The sequence below is a fragment of the Indicator indicator genome, chromosome 20, assembly GCF_027791375.1.
Source record: "Indicator indicator isolate 239-I01 chromosome 20, UM_Iind_1.1, whole genome shotgun sequence".
Lineage (NCBI taxonomy): Eukaryota > Metazoa > Chordata > Aves > Piciformes > Indicatoridae > Indicator > Indicator indicator.
The window spans coordinates 20341889-20368427 of NC_072029.1; the positions used below are offsets into that span (position 1 = coordinate 20341889).

At 45.5% G+C, this 26539-nt stretch overlaps 1 protein-coding gene across 2 annotated transcripts in view; it reads left to right on the top strand.

Annotated features, from left to right (window-relative positions):
• MINDY3 (MINDY lysine 48 deubiquitinase 3) overlaps window positions 1–26539 on the top strand; it is a 74419-nt gene that overhangs the window by 11956 nt on the left and 35924 nt on the right. For both annotated transcript variants that reach the window (XM_054390158.1, XM_054390159.1), the window contains exons 2-10: window positions 1072–1151; window positions 2536–2593; window positions 3495–3668; window positions 8981–9032; window positions 11315–11429; window positions 11862–11935; window positions 12342–12421; window positions 22955–23025; window positions 24191–24271. In XM_054390158.1, the coding sequence (XP_054246133.1) occupies window positions 1072–1151; window positions 2536–2593; window positions 3495–3668; window positions 8981–9032; window positions 11315–11429; window positions 11862–11935; window positions 12342–12421; window positions 22955–23025; window positions 24191–24271 (785 nt within the window). The remainder of the gene's footprint in view (window positions 1–1071; window positions 1152–2535; window positions 2594–3494; window positions 3669–8980; window positions 9033–11314; window positions 11430–11861; window positions 11936–12341; window positions 12422–22954; window positions 23026–24190; window positions 24272–26539) is intronic.

The following is a 26539-nucleotide window of genomic DNA, read 5'->3' on the forward strand; positions in this document are numbered from 1 at the left end:
CAGTGTCTCTACTCTGCAAGAACACCTTTAAGAGGCTGGCTTCAGTGGTTCCAAGTGAATATCTGAGTTATTCAGCATATTTCAGTCTTAACAGGAACATTGACAGGCCACAGTGAGATCAGTAGGAGCTGTATTGTGCCCTTTGTAGGGAACAGAAGTGTTCAGAGATGGTCCAGAGATTGTGTGTGAGACAAATTATTATCACTTACAAATTAATTTGGTTAATAAGAAATAAGTCATAATAAGATAAAAACTCTGGTTAACTATTTGGTTAATACTTGGGTCAGCCTTAGGAGAGACCTGTACCTGTTAGAACAGGTCTTGAGAAACCACATGAAAGATCCAAGGGCTGGAACTCCTCTGCTCTGAGGCTGGGCTGAGAGGGTTAGGGTTGGGGTTGTTCAGCCTGGAGAAGAGAAGCCTCCAGGGAGACCTTCTGCTGGCCTTTAAGTACTTAAAGGGGTCAGTTGGAAAGCTGGGGACAGACTTCGTAGCAGGGCTTGTTGTGACAGGACAAGGGTGATGGTATTAAACTAAAAGAGGGAGATTCAAACTAGATGGAAGAAAGAAGTCCTTTACTCTGAGGCTGATGAGGCCCAGGCTGCCCAGAGACAGTAGATGCCCCATCCCTGGAAACAGTTCCAGGCAGGGTTGGATGGGGCTCTGAGCAACCCTCTCTAGCTGAAGATGTCCCTGTTCCCTGCAGGAAGGTTGGACTAGATGGCCTTTAAAGGCCCCTTCCAACACAAACTATTTGATGATCCTAATCATAAATAAGTCATCATAAAATAAAAGCTATGGTTTAAGTAGCCAGACAGTGCTCTAGTGAAAATGTTGCTGTTAAAAATCCTTTTGTTTCAAACCCTAGCTGTTGGCTTTTTGTGGTCAGGATTACATTGCTGAGATTAAAAACAATTAATTTCTCTGTTTTTGCCAATATTCACAACTATTTGTTTTTTTTCTTCAGATCATTTAAAGATGAATAAAGGAGATATCATGTCTGTTGGGGCAGGAGCACACAGAAACCTGCTTGTTTACCTGCTCCACTAAATATCATTTTTCATTTGGTAGGATTTGTCTTCAGTGAATCTGAATCCACTGCATTGGAACAATTCGAGGGTGGCCCTTGTGCAGTGATTGCCCCTGTGCAGGTAAGAAGCATTTATTATAGCAATGGTTTAGCAAGCCCCAAATCTGGTGTTTTGTTTTTTGTTTTTTTTTTTCTCTCTATATGTGGAACTAAAATAAATATTACCAAAAAAAATGCAGATGAGTTGTATTTTAATTTCTTAATTAAAGCATGGAGGAGACAAAAAAAGTTGTTAAAAAGGCAGAGCTGGGCTGATTTTGAACTATGAATTTGCAAAGTGGATTTGTTTGAGAAGTGCTAAAATAAGTGCAAAAAATGCAAATCAGTGGCATTTTGATTTCTTAGTTATAGTGTGGAGGAGACAGAAAAATTGGTAGTGACAGGCCTGGGGGAAATGGATCTGAGCTAGAGGAGGAGAGATTCAGATTGGATGTTGGGAAGAAGTTTTTCCCCATGAGAGTGGTGAGACACTGGCACAGGTTGCCCAGGGAGGTGGTGGAAGCCTCATCCCTGGAGGTTTTTGCAGCCAGGCTGGATGTGGCTGTGAGTAACCTGCTGTGGTGTGAGGTGTCCCTGTCCATGGCATGGGTAGTGGAACTGGATGATCCTTGAGGTCCCTTCCAACCCTGATTCTGTGCTAAAGAGGTGTGCAAAAGATGTGTGACAGGAGAACAGGGAGAGATGTCAGGGAAAAACTGAAAGCTGAAGCAGCTATTTTTAAGGTGCTGCAAATACCTGAAGCAGCTTCTAAGAGAGTAATTAGAAAGATCCCAAAGTTGTTGTTTCCTCTTTCCTTCTCTGTAACTTGGAACATATCTGTTTTTAAAATTCTAGCTGTAGTGTGGATGGAAAGCAATGGATATGGATATGGAGATTCAGAGGTATATCACAGAATGTTCATGGTTGGAAGAGACCTCAAAAGCTCATCCAGTCCAATCTCCTTGCCAGGGCAGGATCACCCAGGGCAGGTCACACAGGAATACATCCAGACAGGTTTTGAATATCTCTAGGGAGGGAGATCTTTAATCTGCTCTGTGAATTAGGAGTGGCAGTGGTTAGTGTTGGGCTTTTTAGCTTCTAAAGGCATTTGTCCAAAGGCATTTGTCCAAGGGACTGGATTTGCCTTAGTTATACTGCAAAATATTTGTGTGTTCATGAGCTCAGTCCTGTGAGTCTGGAGAGGTTACTGTGTTTGAAACACACTCCGTGTGTTTGAGGCGTACTGGAGGTTCAAACTCCATCATGTTGAATGCAGGTATGAGGACACCTCTGTAGTCTGATTTTTCCCATTCAAATTAACAGTGCAGGCTCAGGCTCCCTTACTGAATGCAGAGCAGCTTGAAACCCTTCTAATAACATGCAAAATGCTTTGGTGTAGAGCTTGTGAGCTGTAAAAGTCGGTGTTGCCTTGTATTCTAATATTCTCTTGTGCTTGGATAACAAAGGCATTCCTTTTGAAGAGGCTTTTTACCAGCGAAAAGTCATCTTGGAGAGACTGTCCAGGTACTGAGACCCCTTCCCCCCCCCCCCCCCCCCCCCCGCTTTTTCCATTTTAATTATCTGTAGAGCATGTCCTAGTTAGAAAGAATTTAATATATTTCATACTTGTTATTTAACTGTGCTCCCATGCCATTTTATGAGGCATGCAGTATGTGTGCTGCATGCTTCTGTATTCCCATTTTGCTCATCCGAGGGGTTTCTGAGTCTTACAAGGATTTGGCTGGAATCTGCTCTTAGGAAAGGAAAATCCCATTAAAACACATTTTTTGTAAAGACAGCTTTAAAATTCTTTGGTCCAACATAGTCAAAGCAGCAATTAACATTATTAATTGGTAAAGGTAATAAGCTCCATTATTTAGATAACAATGTAACATTGTTAATTGGTAAAGGTAATAAGCTCCATTATTTAGACAACAATGTAACATTGTTAATTGGTAAAGGTAATAAGCTCCATTATTTAGACAACAATGTAACATTGTTAATTGGTAAAGGTAATCTCCATTATTTAGACAACAATGTAACATTGTTAATTGGTGAAGGTAATAAGCTCCATTATTTAGACAACAATGTAGCATTGTTAATTGGTGAAGGTAATAAGCTCCATTATTTAGACAACAATGTAACATTGTTAATTGGTGAAGGTAATAAGCTCCATTATTTAGACAACAATGTAGCATTGTTAATTGGTGAAGGTAATAAGCTCCATTATTTAGACAACAATGTAGCATTGTTAATTGGTGAAGGTAATAAGCTCCATTATTTAGACAACAATGTAGCATTGTTAATTGGTGAAGGTAATAAGCTCCATTATTTAGATAGCATTAATGTATGAAAAATGTCCTGGTAGCTTCTATAAGGTACTGATTAGCAGCAACTGAGCTGATGTAGGTTTCTGTTCTTTCAGAAGAGGAGCAGAAGGACCTCCTGTGTCACACATTGTGTGACATTTTGGAAATGGCCTGCTCTGATAACTCTGAGTCGTACTCTCTGGCCACGTGGATAAGAGGCAAAGCAAGAGAAGAAACTGCTGGCCTGGCTGCCAGCCCTGCGGAGTCCAGTCGGCAGGAGGAGCAGCACTGTAAGATGTATTTCCCTCATCAGGTGACAGGCACCTGCTGAAGCTTGGGTTGGTTGTGAGGGGCCACTGCTTTTTGTTACTAGGCAGATGGGGGGTTTGCCTTGATTCCATCAGCAGAAGAGTGAATTCTGTCTGTTGGAGAGGCACTGATCCTTTTGTGCCTCTGTCACTGGAGTTCTAACCTACTGCAGTTTGACCAATTTCCGTAAGCTTTTCAGTTTAATTTTGTAATTTGTTGGGACTTGCTATGCCTTTAATTTGGAAAAAATACCTGCTTCTTAACACTGGAGGAATGTTTTAACTTCCTACTTGTTGCTTTATTTCATAAGATCTTTTGTAGGAAACTCTGCAAAGCTTAATCTGTTCTAACATATTCTGGATTCCCTGTTCTGGAGAAGGAGCTTTCTTCCCTTTGTTCTACGCAGCAGTAAAAGAGCTTAATGCAATCACCTGCTGGTAGATGAAGAGAAAGTGTTTGTAGATTAGCACCTTTTGCTTACCTGCTTCCTGCAAAAGTCTTGATTCCTGCACTGGTTACTGATCTCAAGGCTGTCTGCCTGTGGCACTCAGTTTATCTATGCACCTATCTTACCTGTGGCACACAGTTTCCCTGGGCACACAGTTTTCCTGCTGATGTATGTTTATGAAGCTTTCCACAGGAGATATCTAACAGATAAAAGCTAAGCTTCTTTTTCTTTTAGTTTCTGTTTCCAATGTGTCCCTTAAGAAGTGTGGAAAGCTCTTCCCATGGAAGCTGCTTGTACAGCTGCCATCTTATGAGGGAAGGAGTGTGGCTCAGCAGTGTGGGGCAGAACCAGAGAGTAAGGACTGTACAAGTAGATCTCTCCATGCTGTAGCAATGAGTAGTGCTGGAGCTCTTTCTGGTACAAGTCATCTCCATCTGCTTCTATCAAGTGTTCCATGTGTTTCAGAAAGCTCAAACAATAACAACTCTGCCCTGCTGAGGCCCCACCTGGAGTACTGAATCTGGTTCTGGGCTCCCCAGGTCGAGAGGGACAGGATCTGCTGGAGGGAGTCCAAGGGAGGGCTACAAGGATGCTGAAGGGACTGGAGCACTGCCTGGGGAGGGGAGGCTGAGAGCCCTGGGGTTGTTCAGTCTGGAGAGGAGAAGGCTGAGAGGGATCTGATCAATGTCTATCAGTAGCTGAGGTTTGGGGGTCAGGAAGGAAGGGACAGAGACAGCCTCTGCTCACTTGTGCCCTGGATTAGGACAAGGGGCAATGGATGGAAACTGCAGCACATGAGGCTCCACTTCAACATGAGGAGGAACTTCTTAACTGTGAGTGTCCCAAAGCACTGGAGCAGGCTGCCCAGAGAGGTTGTAGAGCCTCCTTGTCTGGAGCCTTTGCAGCCCTGTCTGGATGTGTTCCTGTGTGACCTGTGCTGGATTCTATGGTCCTGCTCTGGCAGGGGGGTTGGACTGGATGATCTCTGGAGGTGCCTTCCAACGCCTAACATCCTGTGATTTGTGATAATTAAAGTGTCACTGAACTGAAAAAACAGAAAGCCCCCACACAGGAGTTCCCAAGTGAGTGTATTGGGGGTTTTATTACAAAGTGTGACACAGGAAGTTGTACCTACATCTTTGCCATTTAATAAGTAACAGTAAATCTTCCTTGGCAGGGTAGGAATGAGGCAGCTGTAACCCTGACATTTCTGACTTCTCTGGATTTTCCATTGTCTTCAGAGCTCTTGCTCATATTATGAAGCTCCCAGAGCCTAGTTATCAGTAGGCTTTTCCTGCCCTCTTGATTCATCTGCTGGTGTAGTCTGAAGAACTTTTAGCTGTAGAAAATACTCATCAGAAAGTCCTTTCAAACACACAATTAATAATTCTTAACACCAACACTTAGTGAACTAATCCATTCTATTAAATATCTCCGTTATTTCTGGACAATCATAGAATCATAGAATCAACCACAGGTTCTTCACAAAGAGAGAGATTGCCTATGGGAAGAGACCTCCAAGATCCTCCAGTCCAACCTATCACCCAGCCCTATCCAATCAACCAGACCATGACACCAAGTGCCTCATCCAGGCTTCTCTTGAACATCTCCAGGTACACGGATTCCACCTGGGCAGCCCAATTCCAATAGGCAATCTCTCTCTCTGTGAAGAACTTCCTCCTAACACCCAGCCTAGACCTCCCCTGGCACAACTTGAGACTGTCCCCTCATTCTGTTGCTGGTTGCCTGGGAAAAGTCTAAAAGTTCCACCTGAATTGTCCTTAATACCATGGAATGTGCTTCTGAAGACCAGGATACACTGACCACGAACAATCTGCTTTTGCCATGAGCAACCTTAATCTATTTGTTGCTCATGTTCAGCATTCCCTGCTAGATCCTGAGTGTGTCTCTTGTATATGCTCCACAGTTTAAACAGTATTTTACCTTACACACATAATGCAATAGACTTCCTGATACTTGTTAGGGATTTTGTTGTTGAGGATTTTTTCTGTCCAGCTATTTACTATAGACCAGCTTCTTGCTTGGTTAGTCTTAGGACAAAAATGTGGAGACCTAAATGTGACCTTCCAGTATCTGAAGGTGGCCTATAAGAAGGATAGAGAGAGAAACTCTTTCCAAAGGCCTGCAGTGATAGAACCAAGGGGCAATGGCTTCAAACTAGAGCAGAGGAGATTGAGATTGGATGTTAGGAGCAAGTTCTGCACCATGACGGTGGTGAGACACTGGAACAAGTTGCCCAGGGAGGTGGTTGAGGCTCCATCCCTTGAGATATTCAAAGTGAGGCTGCAGAGGGCTCTGGGCAACCTGATCTAGTGGAAGATGTCCCTGCTGAGTGCAGAGGGGTTGGGCTGGATGAGCTTTGGAGGTCCCTTCCAACCCAGACCATTCTATGATTCATAATTCAGAGCGCTGTTAACTGCTGGTGCCAAGGAATGGATTTATTTCCTGCTTGGTTGCTTTGATCAATAAATATAGAAACAAGTATTGTTGTTGGTAGAACTTAAGAGATGAGTTGTGTGCCTGGCATTACAGGGACAATTCCACATGACAGGCTACTGCTTTGGAACTGGAATATGGGAATAAATGTATAATAAAGCCATTAAGTATGATTGGACACAGTTGCTATCCAGTTGTGTTCCTCATACAGCTCTCTGCTCTCTTCCTCTCCACTGAGCACTGCCTGTATTTAGCCTTGCTGGGGCTGTGTGTAGCTACACTTCTCTTCAGGCTTTCTACTTCTTTCCCGCTGTTTCCCACAGCATCTCCCTTATCTGTCACTCTATTCTGCAGTAGCAGAATGAGCTGCCTGACATCCTGCTGTGTGAGGATTCCAGCACACCCAGTGCAACAGCATTTTTCATCTGCTTTTGTGGTGTCTGACAGTGATGTAGCATTGGCCATGTGTTGGCTGCTGCAGTAGTGCAAGTTCCCAGGTTCAAAGATTGCTTTATATGATTTAGTCCCTCTAACTTACTGCTTGCAGAAACATGTTCTTGAAGCAGGGGGAGTTCCTGGAGCATTTTCTCCAACTTAGATTCATTGTTTATTATCTTTTTTTTGTTCGTTTTTTACAATGTCTTACAAATCCATTTTCTTAAGTCTAGTTTTGCACTTAAGTAACTGAATTGTAGCAATTCTTTGTAGTTTTCCAAAGAAAACTACACTTTTAAGACACTGCTGCCTGATTGCTGAAGTAGAAAGTGGAAGAATTGCTGGAGAACCAGTTGTATATGCACCTAGGCAAATCAAGCAGAGCTTTCAAAATGCAACCAGAAAGGGCATTAAAAGCCCTTTCTGGAATTCTGGTGGGAAGAACTGACCAGCAGTACCATCTCTAGTGGCTTCACATCTGGAATGAGTTGTATAAAGCCAAATTCAGTAGCTAAATGCTCAGACATAAAATTGAAATGTTCAGCACTGAGTGGGCATTAGCAGAAAGCAGCCCCCTTTGGTTTTGATGTTACTCCACTAGCAGGAAAGTTAAGTCTTAATGGACATAGAGGGCACTAAAGACTGGCACAGTTTTAACATTTCAGTGCTTTTATAGAATTTGATAATTGCACAACTAGCAAGCATAACTTCCTGTTGGTAAAAGAATATCTCTTTTACAAGCTCATTTTGTCCCCTTGTGTGATGGGTTGGAATTACACCCCAAATAATTTGGAGAAACTACTCCCCAAATAAAATTTGCCAGTTTGGGATGGAAGCAAGTGAAGCTCTATTTACAAGCAAACCACGATCTAGAAATAGGAAAGGAATAGGTACAAACTGTACAATATATGTACAACATAGATGTATTTACAATTTATAAACAACACAGAAACTCCTCAGAACCCCTGCACTGACCCAGGGGACCGTTCACCTCCTCCCCCACTTCCTCCCTCCTTCCTGTTAGCTCACACAGTAGTCAAAAACACAGACACCCCTGGCAAGGCCACAGGTCAGAGAAGTGACACTGCTGCAAGCAGAAGTGACAGAAGAAAAGAAGAAAGATCTGTTTATGCCTGTTCTCTAGATCCCCATCAGCAATCCAATGAATTCTGTAGAACTTAGCATTATTTTTCTTTTACATTCAATGGTAATTTATTTTACTTTCAGTCTTTGCAATCAGGGACTAGGCTAAAGTTCCCCCTTCAAACTGTAACACCTTGGTTTGGAAATGTTGTGAAGGGAGCAAAGGTATAAAGCCTGTGTTGAACTTGGGAAGACACTAATGCTGTATTTTTTTCTGCCTGGGCCACAACCCTTATTTGAAAGGCTGTTTATCCATTATGAGAAGAAACCAATGAGAATTTCTTTCAAAGCAGAATGTTCAACCTTTTGCAAAATAATTCTGCTGTTTTTTTTGGTAATATATAAATACTAAAAGGTGGGTGGGAGTGAACCAACAAAGTTTCAGTCACAGGAATGTGTATTTGAAGAAAAAATACAGCTTCCCTACACTGATCCAATTAACCATGCTTGCTTTTCTAGGAAATAATGCTTCTTGTTGACTTGCAAAATGGTATCTGTGGTATGCAGGTGCTTGAGGAGTTTGGTACGAAACCAGCAGCTCAGCATTTGACAGATGTTTTCCAGGCTCCACACTCCAGTGGCTTTGTGCTTTTAGTGAATGGATCAGCCCAAATAGAAATGTCCTCACTAATTGCTGTGGTGGAATCTTAACTATTGCAGTAAACTAGTTTGTGCTAATCAGTTGTAAAATTAAGGGAGGTTGAAACGTTTGCAATGTAACTACAGCTTGGAAGTTTACTTAGCTTGCTGTGTGTATCTTGTGTCATTTCTTTGCCATGCGTAGTGCTGAAAAGTGTCTCTTGTGTATAGCTGCCTTGGCTGTGGAAGAGCTTGGCTTTGAGCGGTATCATGCATTAATTCAGTAAGTAATATGTTGGAACATTTCAAATACAATCTTTTGAAGTTAAGTCTGATGTTCACAGCCCTGAGTGGGATATGCTGAGGAGGTTTTTACTGTGTGTTATGCATCAGGGTAAATTCGCATTTCAGGCTTCGGTTTGGGGGATTTGGTTTTCCTTTGCATTTTGCTGTTGAGAGTGTAATCTTTATTTTGAGCATTGGCCCTGAAAATAAAACTGGAGTAATGCAATGGGTGAAAATGGCCAAAGAACCTGTGCAATTCAACTAAATGAAAACAGTTAATTAAGAGTGACACCTAAATTAAAGATGCTAATCCTCAAGATTTATAAATTAAAAATGATAATCCTCAATATTTATGAATCAAAGAAGCTAATCCTCAATATTTATGAATCAAAGATGCTAATCCTCAATATTTATCAATCGAAGATGGTAATCCTCCATAATTATCAATCAAAGATCCTCAATACTCATACAATCTTCACGGATTATTCTGTTTGGAATATTTGTGATGTATATCCTGAAAAAGACCCTTGTCAGGTAGTATTTCTCCTGATTGGAGACAAGCTTCTGTCTTACATGCTGTACATGAACACTCTGGCATGTGTCTTCAGAGCTAACTAAGTGGTGGATTTCAGAGCGGACCTTTTCCAGAGCGGACCTTTTCCAGAGCGGACCTTTTCCAGAGCGGACCTTTTCCAGAGCGGACCTTTTCCAGAGCGGACCTTTTCCAGAGCGGACCTTTTCCAGAGCGGACCTTTTCCAGAGCGGACCTTTTCCAGAGCGGACCTTTTCCAGAGCGGACCTTTTCCAGAGCGGACTTTTTGTTCCCCCCAGAGCTGACTTTTCCCCCCGCCAAGAGCTGACTTTTTTTTCTCCCCAGAGCTGACTTTTTTTTTTTCTCCCCAGAGCTGACTTTTTTTTCCCCCCAGAGCTGACTTTTTTTTTCCCCCCAGAGCTGACTTTTTTTTTCCCCCCAGAGCTGACTTTTTTTTTCCCCCCAGAGCTGACTTTTTTTTTCCCCCCAGAGCTGACTTTTTTTTTCCCCCCAGAGCTGACTTTTTTTTTCCCCCCAGAGCTGACTTTTTTTTTCCCCCCAGAGCTGACTTTTTTTTTCCCCCCAGAGCTGACTTTTTTTTTCCCCCCAGAGCTGACTTTTTTTTTTCCCCCCAGAGCTGACTTTTTTTTTCCCCCCAGAGCTGACTTTTTTTTTCCCCCCAGAGCTGAATTTTTTTTTTCCCCCCAGAGCTGACTTTTTTTTTCCCCCCAGAGCTGACTTTTTTTTTTCCCCCCCGAGCTGACTTTGCTTTTGCATACCTTGTATGCTGTATATACTCTATCCATAATGAAAAGCAGTTTAACATTCTCAAGTGTTAGCCAGAGTAAGCCCCAACTGTGGGTGGATTTCCAGAGTCGGCTGTGGATAGATTTTTGTAGATGTTTGGGTTTAAACCAAACCAAACCAAAACAAAGACTTAAAATGTGCAAGAAATCAAAAGGAAGATAACACATCAAATTTTGTGTAGGATAAGCAGAGAGTGTGATTAGTTTTTGAGTAATTCCAACTAAATACCTGTTCTGAAGAGCAATGCTGAGCTCTAAATCTCCAAAGAAATCAAAAGTGTATTGCTTGACTGGAATCCTGGTGGATCTCTTCCTTTTCTGTGCTTTTTCTTTTACTTGTTTAATGTTTGCTCACCTGCTGTCAGCTCATCACCTGGCCAGCAGCCCCACTATACAACCAGTTAGTTTCTGAAATGTTCATGTACCACTCATGGCTTTGAATGTTTTGCTTTTTCTAGAGCTAAATCAAGTTTAATGTGAAATGTAGTAATTCCTTTGGAAGCTTGAAGGATAGTCAGGCCTGATTAAGTGGAAGGGGCTTGTTCTGCCCAGTTTGTGACCTGAATGTCTTTCAGAATACCTGCCTGTGGTGGCATCCAGCCTATTCACAGTTCCAGTAACAGTAGAATTACTGGTTCAAGCCACTTGGCTCTTTCACAGGTGTGTGTAAGGTGCTGGTTGGTGTTTGCATACAAAACCCATGTTCCTCTTTGCACATTGCTCCAGAATAATTTCTCTTCTTCTCAAGGGTAAATACCAATAGGTCTGTGGCAGTTAGAGTAACTCCAGACCAGCTGCTCTATGCAACACCAGATTTACTCTGCTCTCAGTTGGCCATTTTCATGTTGGGTATATTAGTAGCTGTTGTTTGTGCTTTGTGGCACTACTCTAATGCTTCACCTAAATACATTCTCCTTTTTTGTTGGATTTTCTCATCTTCAGCAAACGAGCATTCAAAAGCTTCCCTGAACTGAAGGCTGCTGTTTGTGATCAGTATTCAGTGTGGACAAACAGATTTGGAGTATTGCTGTTTCTGTATTCTGTAATACTGACAAAGGTTTGTGGGTTGTTTGGGATTTGGGTGTGGGGTGGTTTGTTTCTTTGGTAAGAGAAAGTTTGATCCTGTGACCCTTTTTCTATAAAAAGAGAACATTAAACTGATAAACTGAACTAAATTGAGCTATCTGGATGGGGTAATGTCTTCATTCATCTTGTAGTCTGTTTCCAGCAGAAAAACTTGAAAACCTCAGTGGGGGTTAGAGACTTGATTTTTGTGGATTTTTTTTTTTTTCTGATCTGGGAAAATTGCAGATTTTGAAACATCCTTCCTTGTATATGGCTAACATGTCTTACCAAGGGAAAGAAGTGGATTTAGATATCAATTGACATAAGAACATCAGCCTCCTAGTGTTTTTCTGGTGCATTCTGTTGTAGTAAATGGTGCATTTCATCCCTTAAGAGAGCAAAAATGTTTGTCATCTTTCTGTAGGGTATCGAAAACATTAAAAATGAAATTGAAGATGCAACTGAGCCATTGATAGATCCTGTTTATGGTCATGGAAGGTAAGCTGCTACCACTGAAAGTAGATTAGTGGGCTAGTTTTACATGTTTCTGTAACTCTTTAATTATGACAAAGGTTTTATTCGAACTTGACCTAAAACCAACACCTGACACTTTTCACTGCTTACTCTGTTTGGTGTCTGAGTTCTGAGGCAGTGGCTGATGTTACTTCTGAATTTTTAGAGAAACAGTTCTCCAATCCAGGGCTGTGTTTGTGTATCAAGTTTTTATTGAAAGAGTGGAGATCATATGAGCATCACTAAATTCCAGCCGTATTGAAGGAATACAGTTAGAGTGTCTGCCTAGCTGTCTCAGAAATACAGCAGTTCTTTCATTGGTCAGAGACACAGTTTGGCTCTGAAAAGTGTCTATAGCCCTTGTGATAGACTGCTTCTTTCTCTTGTGCAGCCAAAGCTTGATTAACCTCCTGTTGACGGGCCATGCTGTTTCTAATGTGTGGGATGGAGACAGAGAATGTTCAGGAATGAGTAAGTTGCTCCTAGTTTGTGTTTGTTCATCATTTTTACATACTATGAGATGCTAACCTATGGCACTGGTATATGGTCTTGTCTTCGTTTAAAGAACGGACAGAAATAATTTTACTCCCAAAGGAAGTCAAATAACGAGGCTCTCATTGAATTGGTGAGAAATACAGAAATTATATTCAAAAATCTATGGGAAAATACAGAACACATGAGTCCTTAACACCTAATAGATATGAACAGGAGCCAGCAGTGTGCCCAGGTGTTCAAGAAGGCCAATGGCATCCTGGCCTGGATCAGGAATAGTGTGGCCAGCAAGAGCAGGGAAGTCATTTTGCCCTGTGCTTAGCAATCGTTAGACCACACCTTGAGTCCTGTGTCCAGTTCTGGGCTCCTCAGTTTAAGAAAGATGATGAGATGCTGGAACGTGTCCAGAAGAGTGCAACAAAGCTGGGGAGGGGTCTGGGGCACAGCCATGTGAGGAGAGGCTGAGGGAGCTGGGGGTGTTTAGCCTGGAGAAGAGGAGGCTCAGGGGAGACCTCATTGCTGTCTACAACTGCCTGAAAGGAGGTTGTAGGCAGGTGGGGATTGGTCTCTTCTCACAGGCAACCAGCAACAGAACAAGAGGACACAGTCTCAAGCTGCACGAGGGGAAGTTTGGGCTGGATGTGAGGAAGAAATTCTTCCCAGAAAGAGAGATTTGCCATTGGGATGTGCTGCCCAGGGAGGTGGTGGAGTCACCATCCCTGGAAGCATTTAAAACAAGACACTTGGAGCCATGATTTGATGGTGTTGGGTGATAGGTTGGACTTGATCTCAAAAGTCTCTTCCAACCTGGTTAATTCTGTGATTCTGTGATATACAGGATACTTGAAAAAAAAAAAAAAAAAACCCAGAAACCTTCCCCCAGCCAGACTAAACCACAAGTCTCAATGCTCCTTTTCTCCCCTCACTGTTGCCTCCCTTCCATTAGGCCTAAGCAGGCCATAATTGTTCAGGTCAGGCCTCTGAATGCCACCAAGAGGCCTCCTCCCCCATGTTACCAGATAAGGAACTCCCTCCAGAGAATGGAAAGGAGGGAGAAAAGAGACTGAGCTGGCCTTCAACTTATAAAGAGACAACAGAGTTCTGGGATTGAAGAACAACATTACAATTTTCTGGTCCGTTCCTGGACCTTTCTGGTCCTCCTGGAGGACTCAACTCTTATGTAAGTTTTTTTTAAAGGCACTGGTCTCAAACCATGACAGCTCTGTTTCTGTTTTGATGTTCTCCTTTTTTACTGTCCCTTGATTTAAGCAGACCTCAAATGGAAATAAACCAGACTTGCAGAGTCTGTGACACCAGTGAATACAGCAGCTTGAAATTAGGAGGAACCTGATAAGCTGGTGGATGGGAGTGCAGCCTCTGCAGGTTAGGGACCACTGTTCACAGCAGCCACATCAGGCTAGGCAAAGGGCTGACAGGAGCCTAAGGAAATTCACCCAAGTTCTGCATCTGGGATGAGATAATTACTGACTGGTTAGGAAGCAGCTCTGCAGAAGAGGAGTGTCTTGGTTTGAGCTGAAAGCAGCTCTGGACAGAAAGCATTTTACCCCAAAGGAGTAAATAGCAACACTGGCAAAGAATTGGACGTGACATAAAAACACTATTTACAAAAAAAGAGTATAAAAGGCATTCAGGGAAAAGAATATAGATATATAACAATCAAAACCAGCTCAGGCCTAGCTCTCCAGCTGGGCCCACCAGGCCTCAAACAGTCAAACCTCCGCCCCCCAACACTAGGCCTCAGTAGGCCTCACTGCCCCCCCCACCAAGACAGGCCCAGAGCAGGCTTTGTGTTAGGCCACAGGGCCCCCCCCAAGCTGGGCCCACGAGGCCTCAGCTGTACAGCAAGAAAAAACCTTGGCCAGCAAGGCTGCACTCCCACACAAACCAAAGAGAGAGCAGTAGTCACTACATGCCTGGAACAGAGAGGAGAGAGAAAGAACTGGCTGGGAGGTCTCCTTATATAAGGAGAGATATATAAGGGAGATGCAGGATTATGGGATGGAATAACAAATTACAATATCCTGTGTCTGCCCCCTTGGGCTCTCTGGTCCCCTGGAGGAATTTCTCTCTATGGTAGGACAGTTAGTCCTTAACCTACAACAAGGACTCAAGGTCCTTGTGTGAGCCCTCTGCCAGAGAAGGCCACCCTAGGAGCAGGATAGTCAGCAGGTGAAGTGATGGTTCTTTGCTTCTCTATGGTGCTTGTGAAACGGCCTCTGGAGTGCTGGGTCCAGTCTGGGGCTCCCCAGTACAGGAAAGACATTGAGATTATGGAGCAAGTCTGGTGGAGGGCCGAGATGATTAGGGAGCTTTTGTAGGTGTTTTACGTTTCTTACAAACACAGAAGCAGAGAATCATGGATTGGTTTGGGTTGGAAAGGGACCTTAAAGATCAACTACTCCAACCTCCTTGCAATGGGCAGGGACACCTCTCACTAGACCAAGTTGATAATGCTTTCTTCATCCTGGCCTTGAACACCTCCAGAGAGAGGGCAAATGATCTGAAAAGATGATCTGAAAGCAGGAACACTTTGAAAGTGTTCCCACTGCTGCAGTGCCCATCTCAGTTCATCAGGATGGTTTGTACAAGGATTTTTCATTATCTAACTCATCACTGAAAATACTGAACTCAGGTTCAAGACAGCCACCTGCAAGACCTGAATCAAAATGCTCTGGTTTCGTAGAGTCATAGAACAGCTTAGGCTGGAGGAGACCTTAGAGATCATCTACTCCAACCTCCCTGCCAGGGGCAGGGACACCTCTCAACTATCCCAGGTTACTCAAAGCCCCATCCAAACCTGGCCTTGGACATCTCTGGGGAGGAGACATCCACAACGACTCTGGACAATCCACTCCAGAGTCTTTCCACCCTCAAGTGAAGAATTTCTTCTGAACATCCAATCTAAACCTATTTTCCTTCAGTACAAATGCATTTCCCCTTGTCCTGTGGGTGGACACTCTTGTAAAAAGTCCCTCTGCAGCCTTCCTGTAGGATCCCTTCAAGTGTTGGAAGGAAACTCTAAGGTCCCCCTGGAGTCTTCTCTTCTCCAGGCAGAATGATCCCAGTTTGCTTAGCCTATCCTGATAGCACAGCTTAAGAGAGGAGCTCAGGCCAAACAATGCACTCTAGCAGCCAAAACACCACCAGGAGCACAAAGCAGTTTTCATTTCCAAATATATATCATATTAGGGGGAAAAAAATCAAACTAAGACTTTTGGAAAAAGCCTTTTTCAAGTTTAGTGTTTTGTCTGTAAGCACAAATCAGTGTTGCTCACTAATTGTCATCAAGGCTAGAAAACTGGTTTTAGATCTTACCTTTTCATTATAGTTTGACTACTTCAGTCCATTGTAATGGTAAACAATGAATGACTCTGAAACCCTGGAGTCCTAGGAGAAGGAACACAATAACCTTGGGTGACACAGTCTGTGCCTTGAAATTCCGTTCTCTTTACAACCAGATAGATGCCTTTAAACAGCAAGACTCAAGGAAATGGTGTAAAAAGTTACAGTTTCTTTTAAGGGAAGATTTTGTTCATTCTACTTTTCTTATCAGAAAAAGAAACACCCCAGAGATGTCCGTAAATGAATGGGCAAGGCCCCAAGCCATCAGTTTTTGTCCTCATCTGGATGCTTTGAACTCCAACTTCAGCACTGACTACTAGAAACTGTCCTAATTCTCAGTCAGACACCTTATGCAGTAGCCACTCCAGGTGCATTTATGAATTTATTCAGGTGCATTTCCTTCTACCTGGGTCACAACAACCCCATGGTGAGCTGCAGATTTGGGGATGTGTGGGTGATGCTGGCCAATTATTATAGAAAGGTGATGGTGGCAAATTAGAATCAGAGAATTGTGAGAATTGGAAGGGACCTGAAGGATATCTAGTTCCAAGCCCCCTGCCATGGGCAGGTGAAAGGTGGTGCTGTTGTTGTAAATAAACACATTCACTAAAACTGAATTTTCAAAAGGCACTCACTTATACTCAGAAGTGGTGTGAAGCCACCTTAGCTCTTGTCTAGATAAGGAACTTTTAATAAAGTTTTAAATTATTTAAAAAAACATTTCCAAGGACCCATCAGTAATTTTATCAGTGCCAAAGAACATAGTGAATAAAAGCCCTGAGGAATTACCACATAGGGTAGAGTTCTGACTCCTACAGTATTTGTCTTTCCAAAGAGGGTCATAGTTATTGATTGGAATTGGTTTTGGCCACCAGTGATGATCCCCCTTCTTTGACTATTTACATGATCCCCTTTAAGCATTATTCTCATCTCTTGTCACAGTTACCCACAGTTGGAAGGCATGGGGAGGCAGATGCTTTCCCCTCTGTTTTAAAGGCTGCAGTGTAGCAACTCAATAAGAATCCAGATAAAGCTGTAACTGCTCCTGTTTGTGGAGTGCCAGGGTATGGCACTTTGTGCTGTCCCTAGATGGCAGTGGCCCGATGCAGTTGGGGACCAGAGCATCACCTCTTAAAGCCACCCTTACTTCGTGCTGTCCCTAGGTGGCAGTTCCCTGATGCAGATGGGGACCAGAGCATCACCTCTTAAAGCCACCCTTACTTTGTGCTGTCCCTAGATGGCAGTGCCCCGATGCAGTTGGACACCAGAGCATCACCTCTTAAAGCCACCCTTACTTCGTGCTGACTCTTTTTTAAAGGCTTCAGATTTCTTCCTTTCTAGAAATGTGAGTACTTTGCAAACGTACTTTTCACAAGAGTAGAACCAGCTTGCTGACCAGAGGCACACACACTCCTGTTCTCAGATGCTGGTTGGTGTTAGTGGGGCTCTTGCAGGGGTGTTTTTTCCATCTGTGGGGTGAGGACATTCCCAGGGATGAACTTTGACTTAGGGCAGGCAGTCGTCTTTTCTTTCCTTGTAAGTCATAGAATCACAGAATGGGCTGGGTTGGAAGGGACCTCCAAAGGTCATTTAGTCCAACCCCTCTGCACTCAGCAGGGACATCCTCCACTAGATCAGGTTGCCCACAGCCCTCTCCAGCCTCACCTTCAGTATCTCCAGGGATGAGGCCCCAACCACCTCCCTGGGCAACCTGTTCCAGTGTTCCAGCAGCCTCCTGGTGCAGAACTTGTTCCTCACATCCAATCTCAATCTGCTCTGCTCTAGTTTGAAGCCATTGCCCCTGGTCCTGTCCCTGCAGGCCTTTGCAAACAGTCCCTCTGCAGCCTTCTTGTAGCCCCCTTCAGGTACTGCCAGGCTGCTTTTAGGTCTCCCTGGAGCCTTCTCTTCTCCAGGCTGAATATCCCCAGCTCCCTCAGCCTGTCTCCGTAGCAGAGCTGCTCCAACCCCTTGAGCATTTTCATGGCCTCCTCTGGACCCTCTCCATCAGGTCCCTGATCTTCCTGTGTTGAGGGCACCAGAGCTGGATGCAGTGCTCCATCTGAGAGCAGTTTTGATTTTGTATCTGTCTTCTTTGCTGACTAATTCTGAGGGAGGTGACAGACAGTGACTACAGGCTACAGCTAACCTACGGCCTTCCAGAGACATGGTCTGTGTAGCTTGATACTGAGGGTATTCTCACTCTGCAGCTGCTCTTGTAGCCAGGATCCCAGGTCTCTAGCTACCAGTCAGAATTCTTACCTGGTTATCTGTCAGGGGAACAAAATATTTCGTACTAGGATGTTTTTCCTGAATCAGTTTCTGAAGGCTAAACATTTACTGTTACTTTGCTGTTCTGTTCCAAGCATGAGCTCCTAACCCTCTAGCTTCTGTTTAGCAGACTGAACTTTGCATGAGGTTTTGTTAATTATTTTTATGCCATACATTTCTGTGCTAGAATTTTTTGTTGTGTACTCTCTCTTACTTCTGCAGTTGGTTTCCCTTGACTGTACATACAGATGTGCTGTTTCTGAATAGCAGCCATTCCCTAGGCTGCAGGATCCTTTACTGGCTTTGCTTGTTCACAGAATCACAGCATGACTTGGAAGGGACCCTCAAAGGTCATCTTGTCTAACCCCTCCCCACTCAGCAGGGACACCTCCAACTAGATCAGGTGGCTCAGGCCCCCATCATGTTTGACCTTGAATGCCTCTAAGGATGGAGCCTCCACCACATCCCTGGGCAGCCTGATCTAGTATTACACCACCTTCATTGGGAAGAACTTCCTCCTGATGTCCAACCTAAATCTACCCAGCTCTCATTTCAAACCATTCCCACTCATCCTGTCCCCACAGGCCCTTCTAAAGAGTCCCTCCCCAGCCTTCCTGTAGGTACTGGAAGGCTATTCTAAGGTCCCCCCAGAGCCTTTTCTTCTCCAGACCAAACAGTCCCAACTATCTCAACCTGTTTTCATAGTGGAGGTGCTCCACCCTGTGGTCATATTTGTGGCCCTCTTCTCTACCTCCTCCATCAGGTCCATGGCCTTCCCAGTGTTGAAGACTCCAGAGCTGGATATAGCACTGCAAGTGAGGTTTCCCCAGAGCAGAGGGGCAGGATCCCCTCTCTCCACCTCCTCGCCGCACTGCCTTGGATTCAGCCCAGCTTGCTTGCTCACAGCTCAGTGAAAGTATGATTGCCTCAGAGAGGCAGTTTTTAGCCACACAGCTGGGAGCCAGTGAGGTTCTGCAGGGTGTTATCTGTGCACCCCCGAGTGCTTTAGTTCCAGGCAAGTTTGAAGATAATCCTTAAGAGTAAGGTTTCAGATCAGAGCATTCTGCACTGCAAACAGAGCTTTTTAATAAGAACAGCTGAGAGCTCATCAGGAAGGGGTTGTACCTCCTGGCCACAAAGGCACTGAACAAGCTGGTGGGGGTAGGTGGTTTGGGGGTTGGGTTTTTGAAGTTGTTTGGGGTTTTTAGCTTAACAGTAGAGGAAAAAGCCAAACCATTGCTATGATCACTGCTCTGCACTGTTGCAAAATGCAGTGAGGTGAACTGGAAGCTGATGAAGGCAGTGTGGTACAGGGTACCTGCTGCTGAGCTACAGGGATATGCAGAACTGATTTGTGTAAGTCCTGGAGTAGTTCATTTCCTATGGTCCTGAGGCTGTAGCCAATAGGTGAGGATGTCCTGGGTTTGTGGTGTTGTACTTGGATGAGCAATGTTAACAGTTTAGTGTTTCAGAGGGAACTTCCAGTAGCGGAAGTCAGTGTGCTCTGAGATCTTGTAAAACTGATCCGGAGGGGATGTGTTCCCTTCTTTCTCCAAGGTCAGTTATAAATTACTCTGTCCTGGTGGGCAGCAAGTTCTACATGGGACAGCAAAGTGCCCTTGTGGCCAAGAGGGCCAGTGGGATCCTGGGGGGCATTCAGGAGAGTGTGTCAAGGGAGGTACTCCTCCCCCTCTTCTCTGCCCTGCTGAGGCCCCACCTGGAATATTGCATCCAGTTCTGGGCTCCCCAGGTCGAGAGGGACAGGGATCTGCTGGAAAGAGTCCAAGGGAGGGCTCCAAGGATGCTGAAGGGATTGGAGCACGGCCTGGGGAGGAGAGGCTGAGAGCCCTGGGGCTGTTCAGTCTGGAGAGGAGAAGGCTGAGAGGGATCTGATCAACGTCTATCAATAGCTGAGGGGTGGGGGTCAGGAAGGAAGGGACAGGGACAGCCTCTGCTCACTTGTGCCCTGGGATAGGACAAGGAGCAGTGGATGGGAACTAAAGCATAGGAGGAAGAACTTCTTGACTTTTGAGGGTCCCAGAGCACTGGAACAAGCTGCCCAGAGAGGTTGTGGAGTCTTCTTCTCTGGAGTCTTTGCAGCCCTGTCTGGATGTGTTCCTGTGTGACCTGTGCTGGGTTCTATGGTCCTGCTCTGGCAGGGAGGTTGGACTGGAAGATCTCCAGAGGTCCCTTCCAACGCCTAACATCCTGTTGCCCTGTGAACCCTTGTTTGAGCACCTAGCAGAGCTGTTCCCATAGACACTGTTTGTACTCTGAGTAAACCAAAGCTTCTTCAAATCCCTGTGATAATAACTGCTTTCTAAGCTGCAATTTGAAACTACTTTATCATTATTGGACAGCTTCAAATAAAGCTCTGTAAATGCTCTTCCAATCATTAGTAGATAAAACTTCAGGCTGTTCCTGACAGCTGTGTGTTTGAGAGCTGTATGATGCAGCAAGGGGAAGGCAGGACTGGAAATCAGACTGAGACAATAGTTTCTGTTCTACTAACAAACCATTGTTTGCAAAATGATGTTTCATTATGCAGAGTGTCAGCTGATGAAGAAAAATATGGCCAGGGATCTCTTAAATAAATAATAATTTTCAAAAGGAAGGGAACAGGGGGGAAAGAAATGGGTCAAGAACTGGCTGGAGGGCCAGGCCCAGAGAGTGGTGGTGAATGGTGCCACTTCCAGCTGGCAGCCAGGCACTAGTGGTGACCCCAGGGATCCTTGCTGGGCCCCATCCTGTTCAATATCTTTATTGATGATCTGGGTGAGGGGATGGAGTCCATCATCAGTAAGTTTGCAGATGATACCAAGCTGGGGGCAGGAGTCGATCTGTTAGAGGGTAGGAGGCTCTGCAGAGGGACCTTGCCAGGCTGGATGGGTGAGCAGAGGCCAATGGGATGAGATTGAACAAGGCTAAGTGCAGGCTTCTACACTTTGGCCACAACAACCCCAAGCAGTGCTACAGGCTGGGGACAGAGTGGCTGAGAGCAGCCAGGCAGAGAGGGACCTGAGGGTGCTGGTTGATAGTAGGCTGAACATGAGCCAGCAGTATGCCCAGGAGCCAGGAGAGCCAATGGCATCCTGGCCTGGATCAGGAATAGTGTAGCCAGCAGGACAAGGGAGGTTATTCTTCCCTGTACTCAGCTCTGGTCAGGCCACACCTTGAGTGCTGTGTCCAGTTCTGGGCTCCTCAGTTCAAGAGAGATGTTGAGGTACTGGAACGTGTCCAGAGAAAGGCAGCGGAGCTGGGGAGGGGTCTGGAGCACAGCCCTATGAGGAGAGGCTGAGGGAGCTGGGGGTGTTCAGCCTGGAGAAGAGGAGGCTCAGGGGAGACCTCATTGCTGTCTACAACTACCTGAAGGGAGGTTGTAGCCAGGTGGGGGTTGGTCTCTTCTCCCAGACAACCAGCAGCAGAACGAGGGGACACAGTCTCAAACTGTGCCAGGGGAGGTCTAGGCTGGGTGCTAGGAGGAAGTTCTTCACAGAGGGAGATTTGCCATTGGGATGTGCTGCCCAGGGAGGTGGTGGAGTCACTGTCCATGGAGATGCTCAAGTGAAGCCTGGATGAGGCACTTAGTGCCATGGTCTGGTTGATTGGATAGCGCTGGGTGATAGGTTGGACTTGATGATCTTGGAGGTCTCTTCCAACCTGGTTGATTCTATGATTCTATGAAATAGATATTTTTATCTCCTACTAAATCTGACAGTGGCATCCCTCAGGGGTGGGTACTGGAACCAGTGCTGTTTGACATCTTTGTCAGCAGCATGGGCAGTGGAGTTGAGGCACCCTCAGCAAGTTTGTGGATGACACCAAGCTGTGAGGTGTGGTTGACACACTGGAGGGAAGGGATCCATCCAAAGGAACCTGGGCAGGCTTGAGAGCTGGGCCCAAGCCAGCCTCATGAAGTTCAGCAAGTCCAAGTGCTTGCCCAGGCATAAATCCAGGCTGGGTGAGGAGTGGCTCCAGAGCAGCCTTGAGGAGAAGGCCTTGGGGGTGCCAGTTGGTGACCAACTCCCCAGGAGCCAGCAATGGTCCCTGGCAGCTCAGCAGGCAGCTATGTGCTGAGCTGCATCCAGAGCAGGGAGAGCAGCAGCACAGGGAGAGGATTCTGCCCCTCTGCTCTGCTCTGCTGTGCTCAGACCCCACCTGCAGCACTGCCTCCAGTTCTGGGGCCCCCAGCACAAGAAGGACCTGGAACTGCTGGAGAGGGTCCAGACAAGACCATGCAGAGGGCTGGAGAACCTCCCCTATGGGGACAGGCTGGGAGAGAGTTGGGGCTGTTCAGCCTGGGGAAGACTCCAGAGAGACCTTAGAGCAGCCTTCCAGGGGCTACAGGAGAGCTGGGGAGGGACTTTATACAAGGTCTTGTAGTGACAGGAAGAGAGGCAAAGGCTTTGAGCTGGCAGAGGGAAAACTCAGACTGGAGGTGAGGAAGAAATTCTTGACAGTGAGGGTGGTGAGATACTGGAACAGGTTGCCCAGGGAAGTTGTGGCTGCCTCCTACTTGGAGGTGTTCAAGGCCAGGCTGGATGAGGCTTTGAGCAACCTGGGTGAGGGGAGGTGTCCTCGCCCATGGCAGGAGTTTGGGACTGGATGATGTTTAAGGTCCCTTCCAATCCAAACCATTCTGTGATTCTATGCAAAGAAGCTATCAACAGGAAATTTTTCAAACCTTCCCCTTGGCACTTCTTATTTTAGAAACAGAGGAATTATTTAAACTTCATCATTTTGTTTTATTCCACTCTGCTGATTTGCCATTGTTGCTCTAACTACCTGAGTTTTAAACCCCTTGGTTCTGGACCAATTTTGAGAGCAAGTAAAACTGGCTTAGCTTTTTCTGGAATCGATGTTGTGTTTTGTTTTGAACAGAGCTCCTTGGCATACACAAACAGCCAACAGTGGGCTTCTTGACACTGATGGAATCTCTGAGATACTGTAAGGTAAAGAAACTGTTTTCTACACCATTTCACATCCTCTCGTGAGGGTGGTGTGGGCTTCTTTGGCAGGACTGCTGAAAGCTTCACTGAGTGTTCAGATCAAACTGATAACAGTTCCCCGTGATAAAATCCTGAGATTGATCTTCCTGAGTGATGTTGTTTGATGCTATTTAAGCCAGAACCTGAGTGCCCCAAGTGAATATAGCAAGGCAGAAGCCTGGTTGTACTAAAAGAATGCTTTGTGCAAGGTGTGTGGATGGTTATAAGGTCCCTAAGTGGTTTGCTGTGGTGAATGTTGCAGTTTCATTCTTCAATTTTTTCTATCTGAACTAAGTAGCCAGAAGTAAAAATGGTCAAAGTGCTGCTCAGTAAATGCATTATGGATGTGGTGTGTTCCAGACCTAAAATGGCTTTATCTGCAACCCCTGAAGTGCAGCCTGGGCCATAGTGTTTCTTCCTCTTCTGACACAGAATTTCTTGAGAAATGTTGTGTCGTAGCAATACTGCTTTTGAAACACTGATCTCTGTGTCAGAAGGCTTTTGGGCTGCTCTTTGCTTTCTTCTGATCTCTATTGAATTCCTTTAACTTAGTCAGGGTTATAGGGGATGATGTGGTTCACAGAAGGTTGGTGTGTTGACTGTGAAGTAAATGTCAACTCTGAACTGATTAATCAAAAACCAGCTAACAGGTCAAGTGGCTTCTGCCTTCCTAACCATCCAGTGATATCTAGTTAACTGGATGTAACTAAGAACAGGAGTACTTAGTGGCAGTAAATGTCAATTCTGAATTAATCTGAATTAATCAAAACCCAGCTAAGAAATGGAGTGGATTCTACTTCCTAAGCATCCAGTTAACTCCAGTTCAGCACAGGAGTACTTAGTGGCATAGAGTGTTGGCAGCACATCTCCAGGGCTGAAGTGAGGGCTGTTGTTGACACCCCCATCTCACTCATGTCTTTCCTCAGTTGAATGTCATAACCTATCCTGTTTCAAAGAGTCAGTGATCAAGACTGGAATGTGTGTACACCCTTTCATCATTTTATTGAGCATTTTAGATTAATTTGCAGAGCAGCTGAGACTCCCCAACCCTAATTTTCACTATTTCATCACCAGATAGATGAGTTTTCTGGGTTTGCTTTGTGTTTCTGATTTTGTTGTTCCTTTTCAGGTTGGCTCCTATTTGAAATCTCCAAAATTTCCCATTTGGATCCTTGGCAGTGAAACACACCTCACAGTCTTTTTTGCCAAGGTATGTTAGCTGTGATTTTTTGGGAACCTCAGGCAGGTACAGACCTCACACATTCATAGAATGGTTTGGGTTGGAAGGGACCTTAAAGGTCATCCAGTTCGAACCCCCTGCCATGGGCAGGGACACCTCCCACCAGCCCAGGTTGCTCAAGGCCTCATCCAACCTGACTTTGAACACCTCCAGGGAGGGGATAGCCACAACTTCCCTGGGCAACCTGTTCCAGTATCTCACCACCCTCACTGTCAAGAATTTCTTCCTCCTCTCCAGTCTCAATCTCCTCTCTTCCAGCTCAAAGCCATTGCCCCTTGTCCTGGCACTCCCAGCCCTTGAAAAAAGTCCCTCGCCAGCTTTCTTGTAGGCCTTGTTCATGTGCTGGAAGGCTGCTGTAAGGTCTCCCTGCAGCCTTCTCTTCTCCAGGCTGAACAGCCCAACTCTCCAAGCCTGTCCCCATAGCAGAGGTGCTGCAGGCCTCTGAGCATCTTGGTGGCCTCTTCTGGACCCTCTGCAGCAGCTCCATGTCCTTCCTGTGCCGTGGGCACCAGAACTGGATTCTAATTGGGGTTGCTTCACCCATTGAGCTTCCTAGGGCAGAGGTGAACTAAGGTTTCTAAGGTATTTACTGTGGTGTAGCTTTGTGAGATCATGAAGCACAACTGAAACCTGGCTCTGCTCTCTGTGAGCTGCTCCACTTCTAGCTGCCAGTTTGCCTGTTTCTGGCAGGCACTTCTGGGTGGCTTCTTCATTCCTTGTGTGAGAGCTTTGCCATGGGAAAACTTGGGCATTTTTCATTCACCCAAGTAACTTCTAGGTGGTGTCTGAACTTTTCATTGAAGTAGTAAAAGAGCAATGAGGTCTCCCTCAGCCTCCTCTTCTCCAGCCTCAACACCCCCAGCTCCCTCAGCCCCTCCTCTAGCCCAGGGGCTCCAGGCCCTTCTCCAGCCTCTCTGCCTTGCTCTGGACAGGCTCCAGCCCCTCAATGTCCTTCCTGCAGTGAGGGCCCAGAGCTGAACACAGCACTCCAGCTGTGGCCTCCCCAGTGCTGAGCACAGGAGGATGATCTCCTCCCTGGCCCTGCTGCCCACCCTGCTTCTGACCCAAGCCAGGATGCCTTTGGCTTTCTTGGCCCCCTGGGCACTGCTGGCTCATGGTCAGTGACTGCCAACCAACACCCCCAGGTCCCTCTCCAAGCTGCAGCTTTCCAACCACACATCCCCAAGTCTGTAGCTCCCCATGGGGCTGTTGTGACCCAGGTGCAGGACCTGGCCCTTGGCCGTGTTGAAATTCACCCAATGAGCCTTGGCCCATGGCTCTCACCTGTCCAGATCCTGCTGTAAAGTTTCCCTAGCCTCTAGCAGATGGACACAACCAACAGCTTGGGGTCACTGCAAACTCACTGAGGGTATGAAAAGTGCCTCTGGTAGTCATCTGTTTATGCAACATTCCAGCTTCCTGCCTGCCTTCAAACCATCTGATTCGCTTACTTTCCATTTGCTGACTTTGCATTCCAGTTGGCTAAGAAACAAACTTTTATCTGATTTTTAACAGTCAGAAGTAGGCTAGCAGGAGGTGTCCCTGCCTGTTACATGGGCTTTGGAACTAGGTGATCTTTAAGGTCCCTTCCAACCAAAGCCATTTTATGATTCTGTGATCTTCATGGAATCATTCCATAAATGGAATTTTAAAGGAGAAATTTTATAGAGTCATTGCCCTACATATTTTTTTAAGAGTCCCAAAATCGAGCCCCACTGTCTTACAAAGTGTGGAGTTCAATGTACTCTTAAAGTCCTGATGCAGAGCCATGCCATGTAGGAAGGAACAGCTTCTTCCCATGCATCCCTGGAGAGGTGATAGGTAGAAATCATACACTGCAGTAATACCAGTCTCACAGCATCCATTCTTTCATCCACAATCAGCTTTCTTTTTCTTCTCTCTAGCCTTCTAATTACAGCCTGCTGACTGCTGGAATTGTTTCCCAGCTAATGATCCTGGAGATATTATTTTACCCAGCTTTAGTGAGTCATAGAATCACAGAATGGTTTGGGTTGGAAGGGACCTCCAAAGCTCATCCAGTCCAACCCCTCTGCACTCAGCAGGGACATCCTCCACTAGATCAGGTTGCCCACAGCCCTCTCCAGCCTCACGTTCAATATCTCCAGGCATGGAGCCTCAACCACCTCCCTGGGCAACCTGTTCCAGTGTTCCAGCAGCCTCCTGGTGCAGAACTTGTTCCTCCCATCCAATCTAAATCTGCTCTGCTCTAGTTTGAAG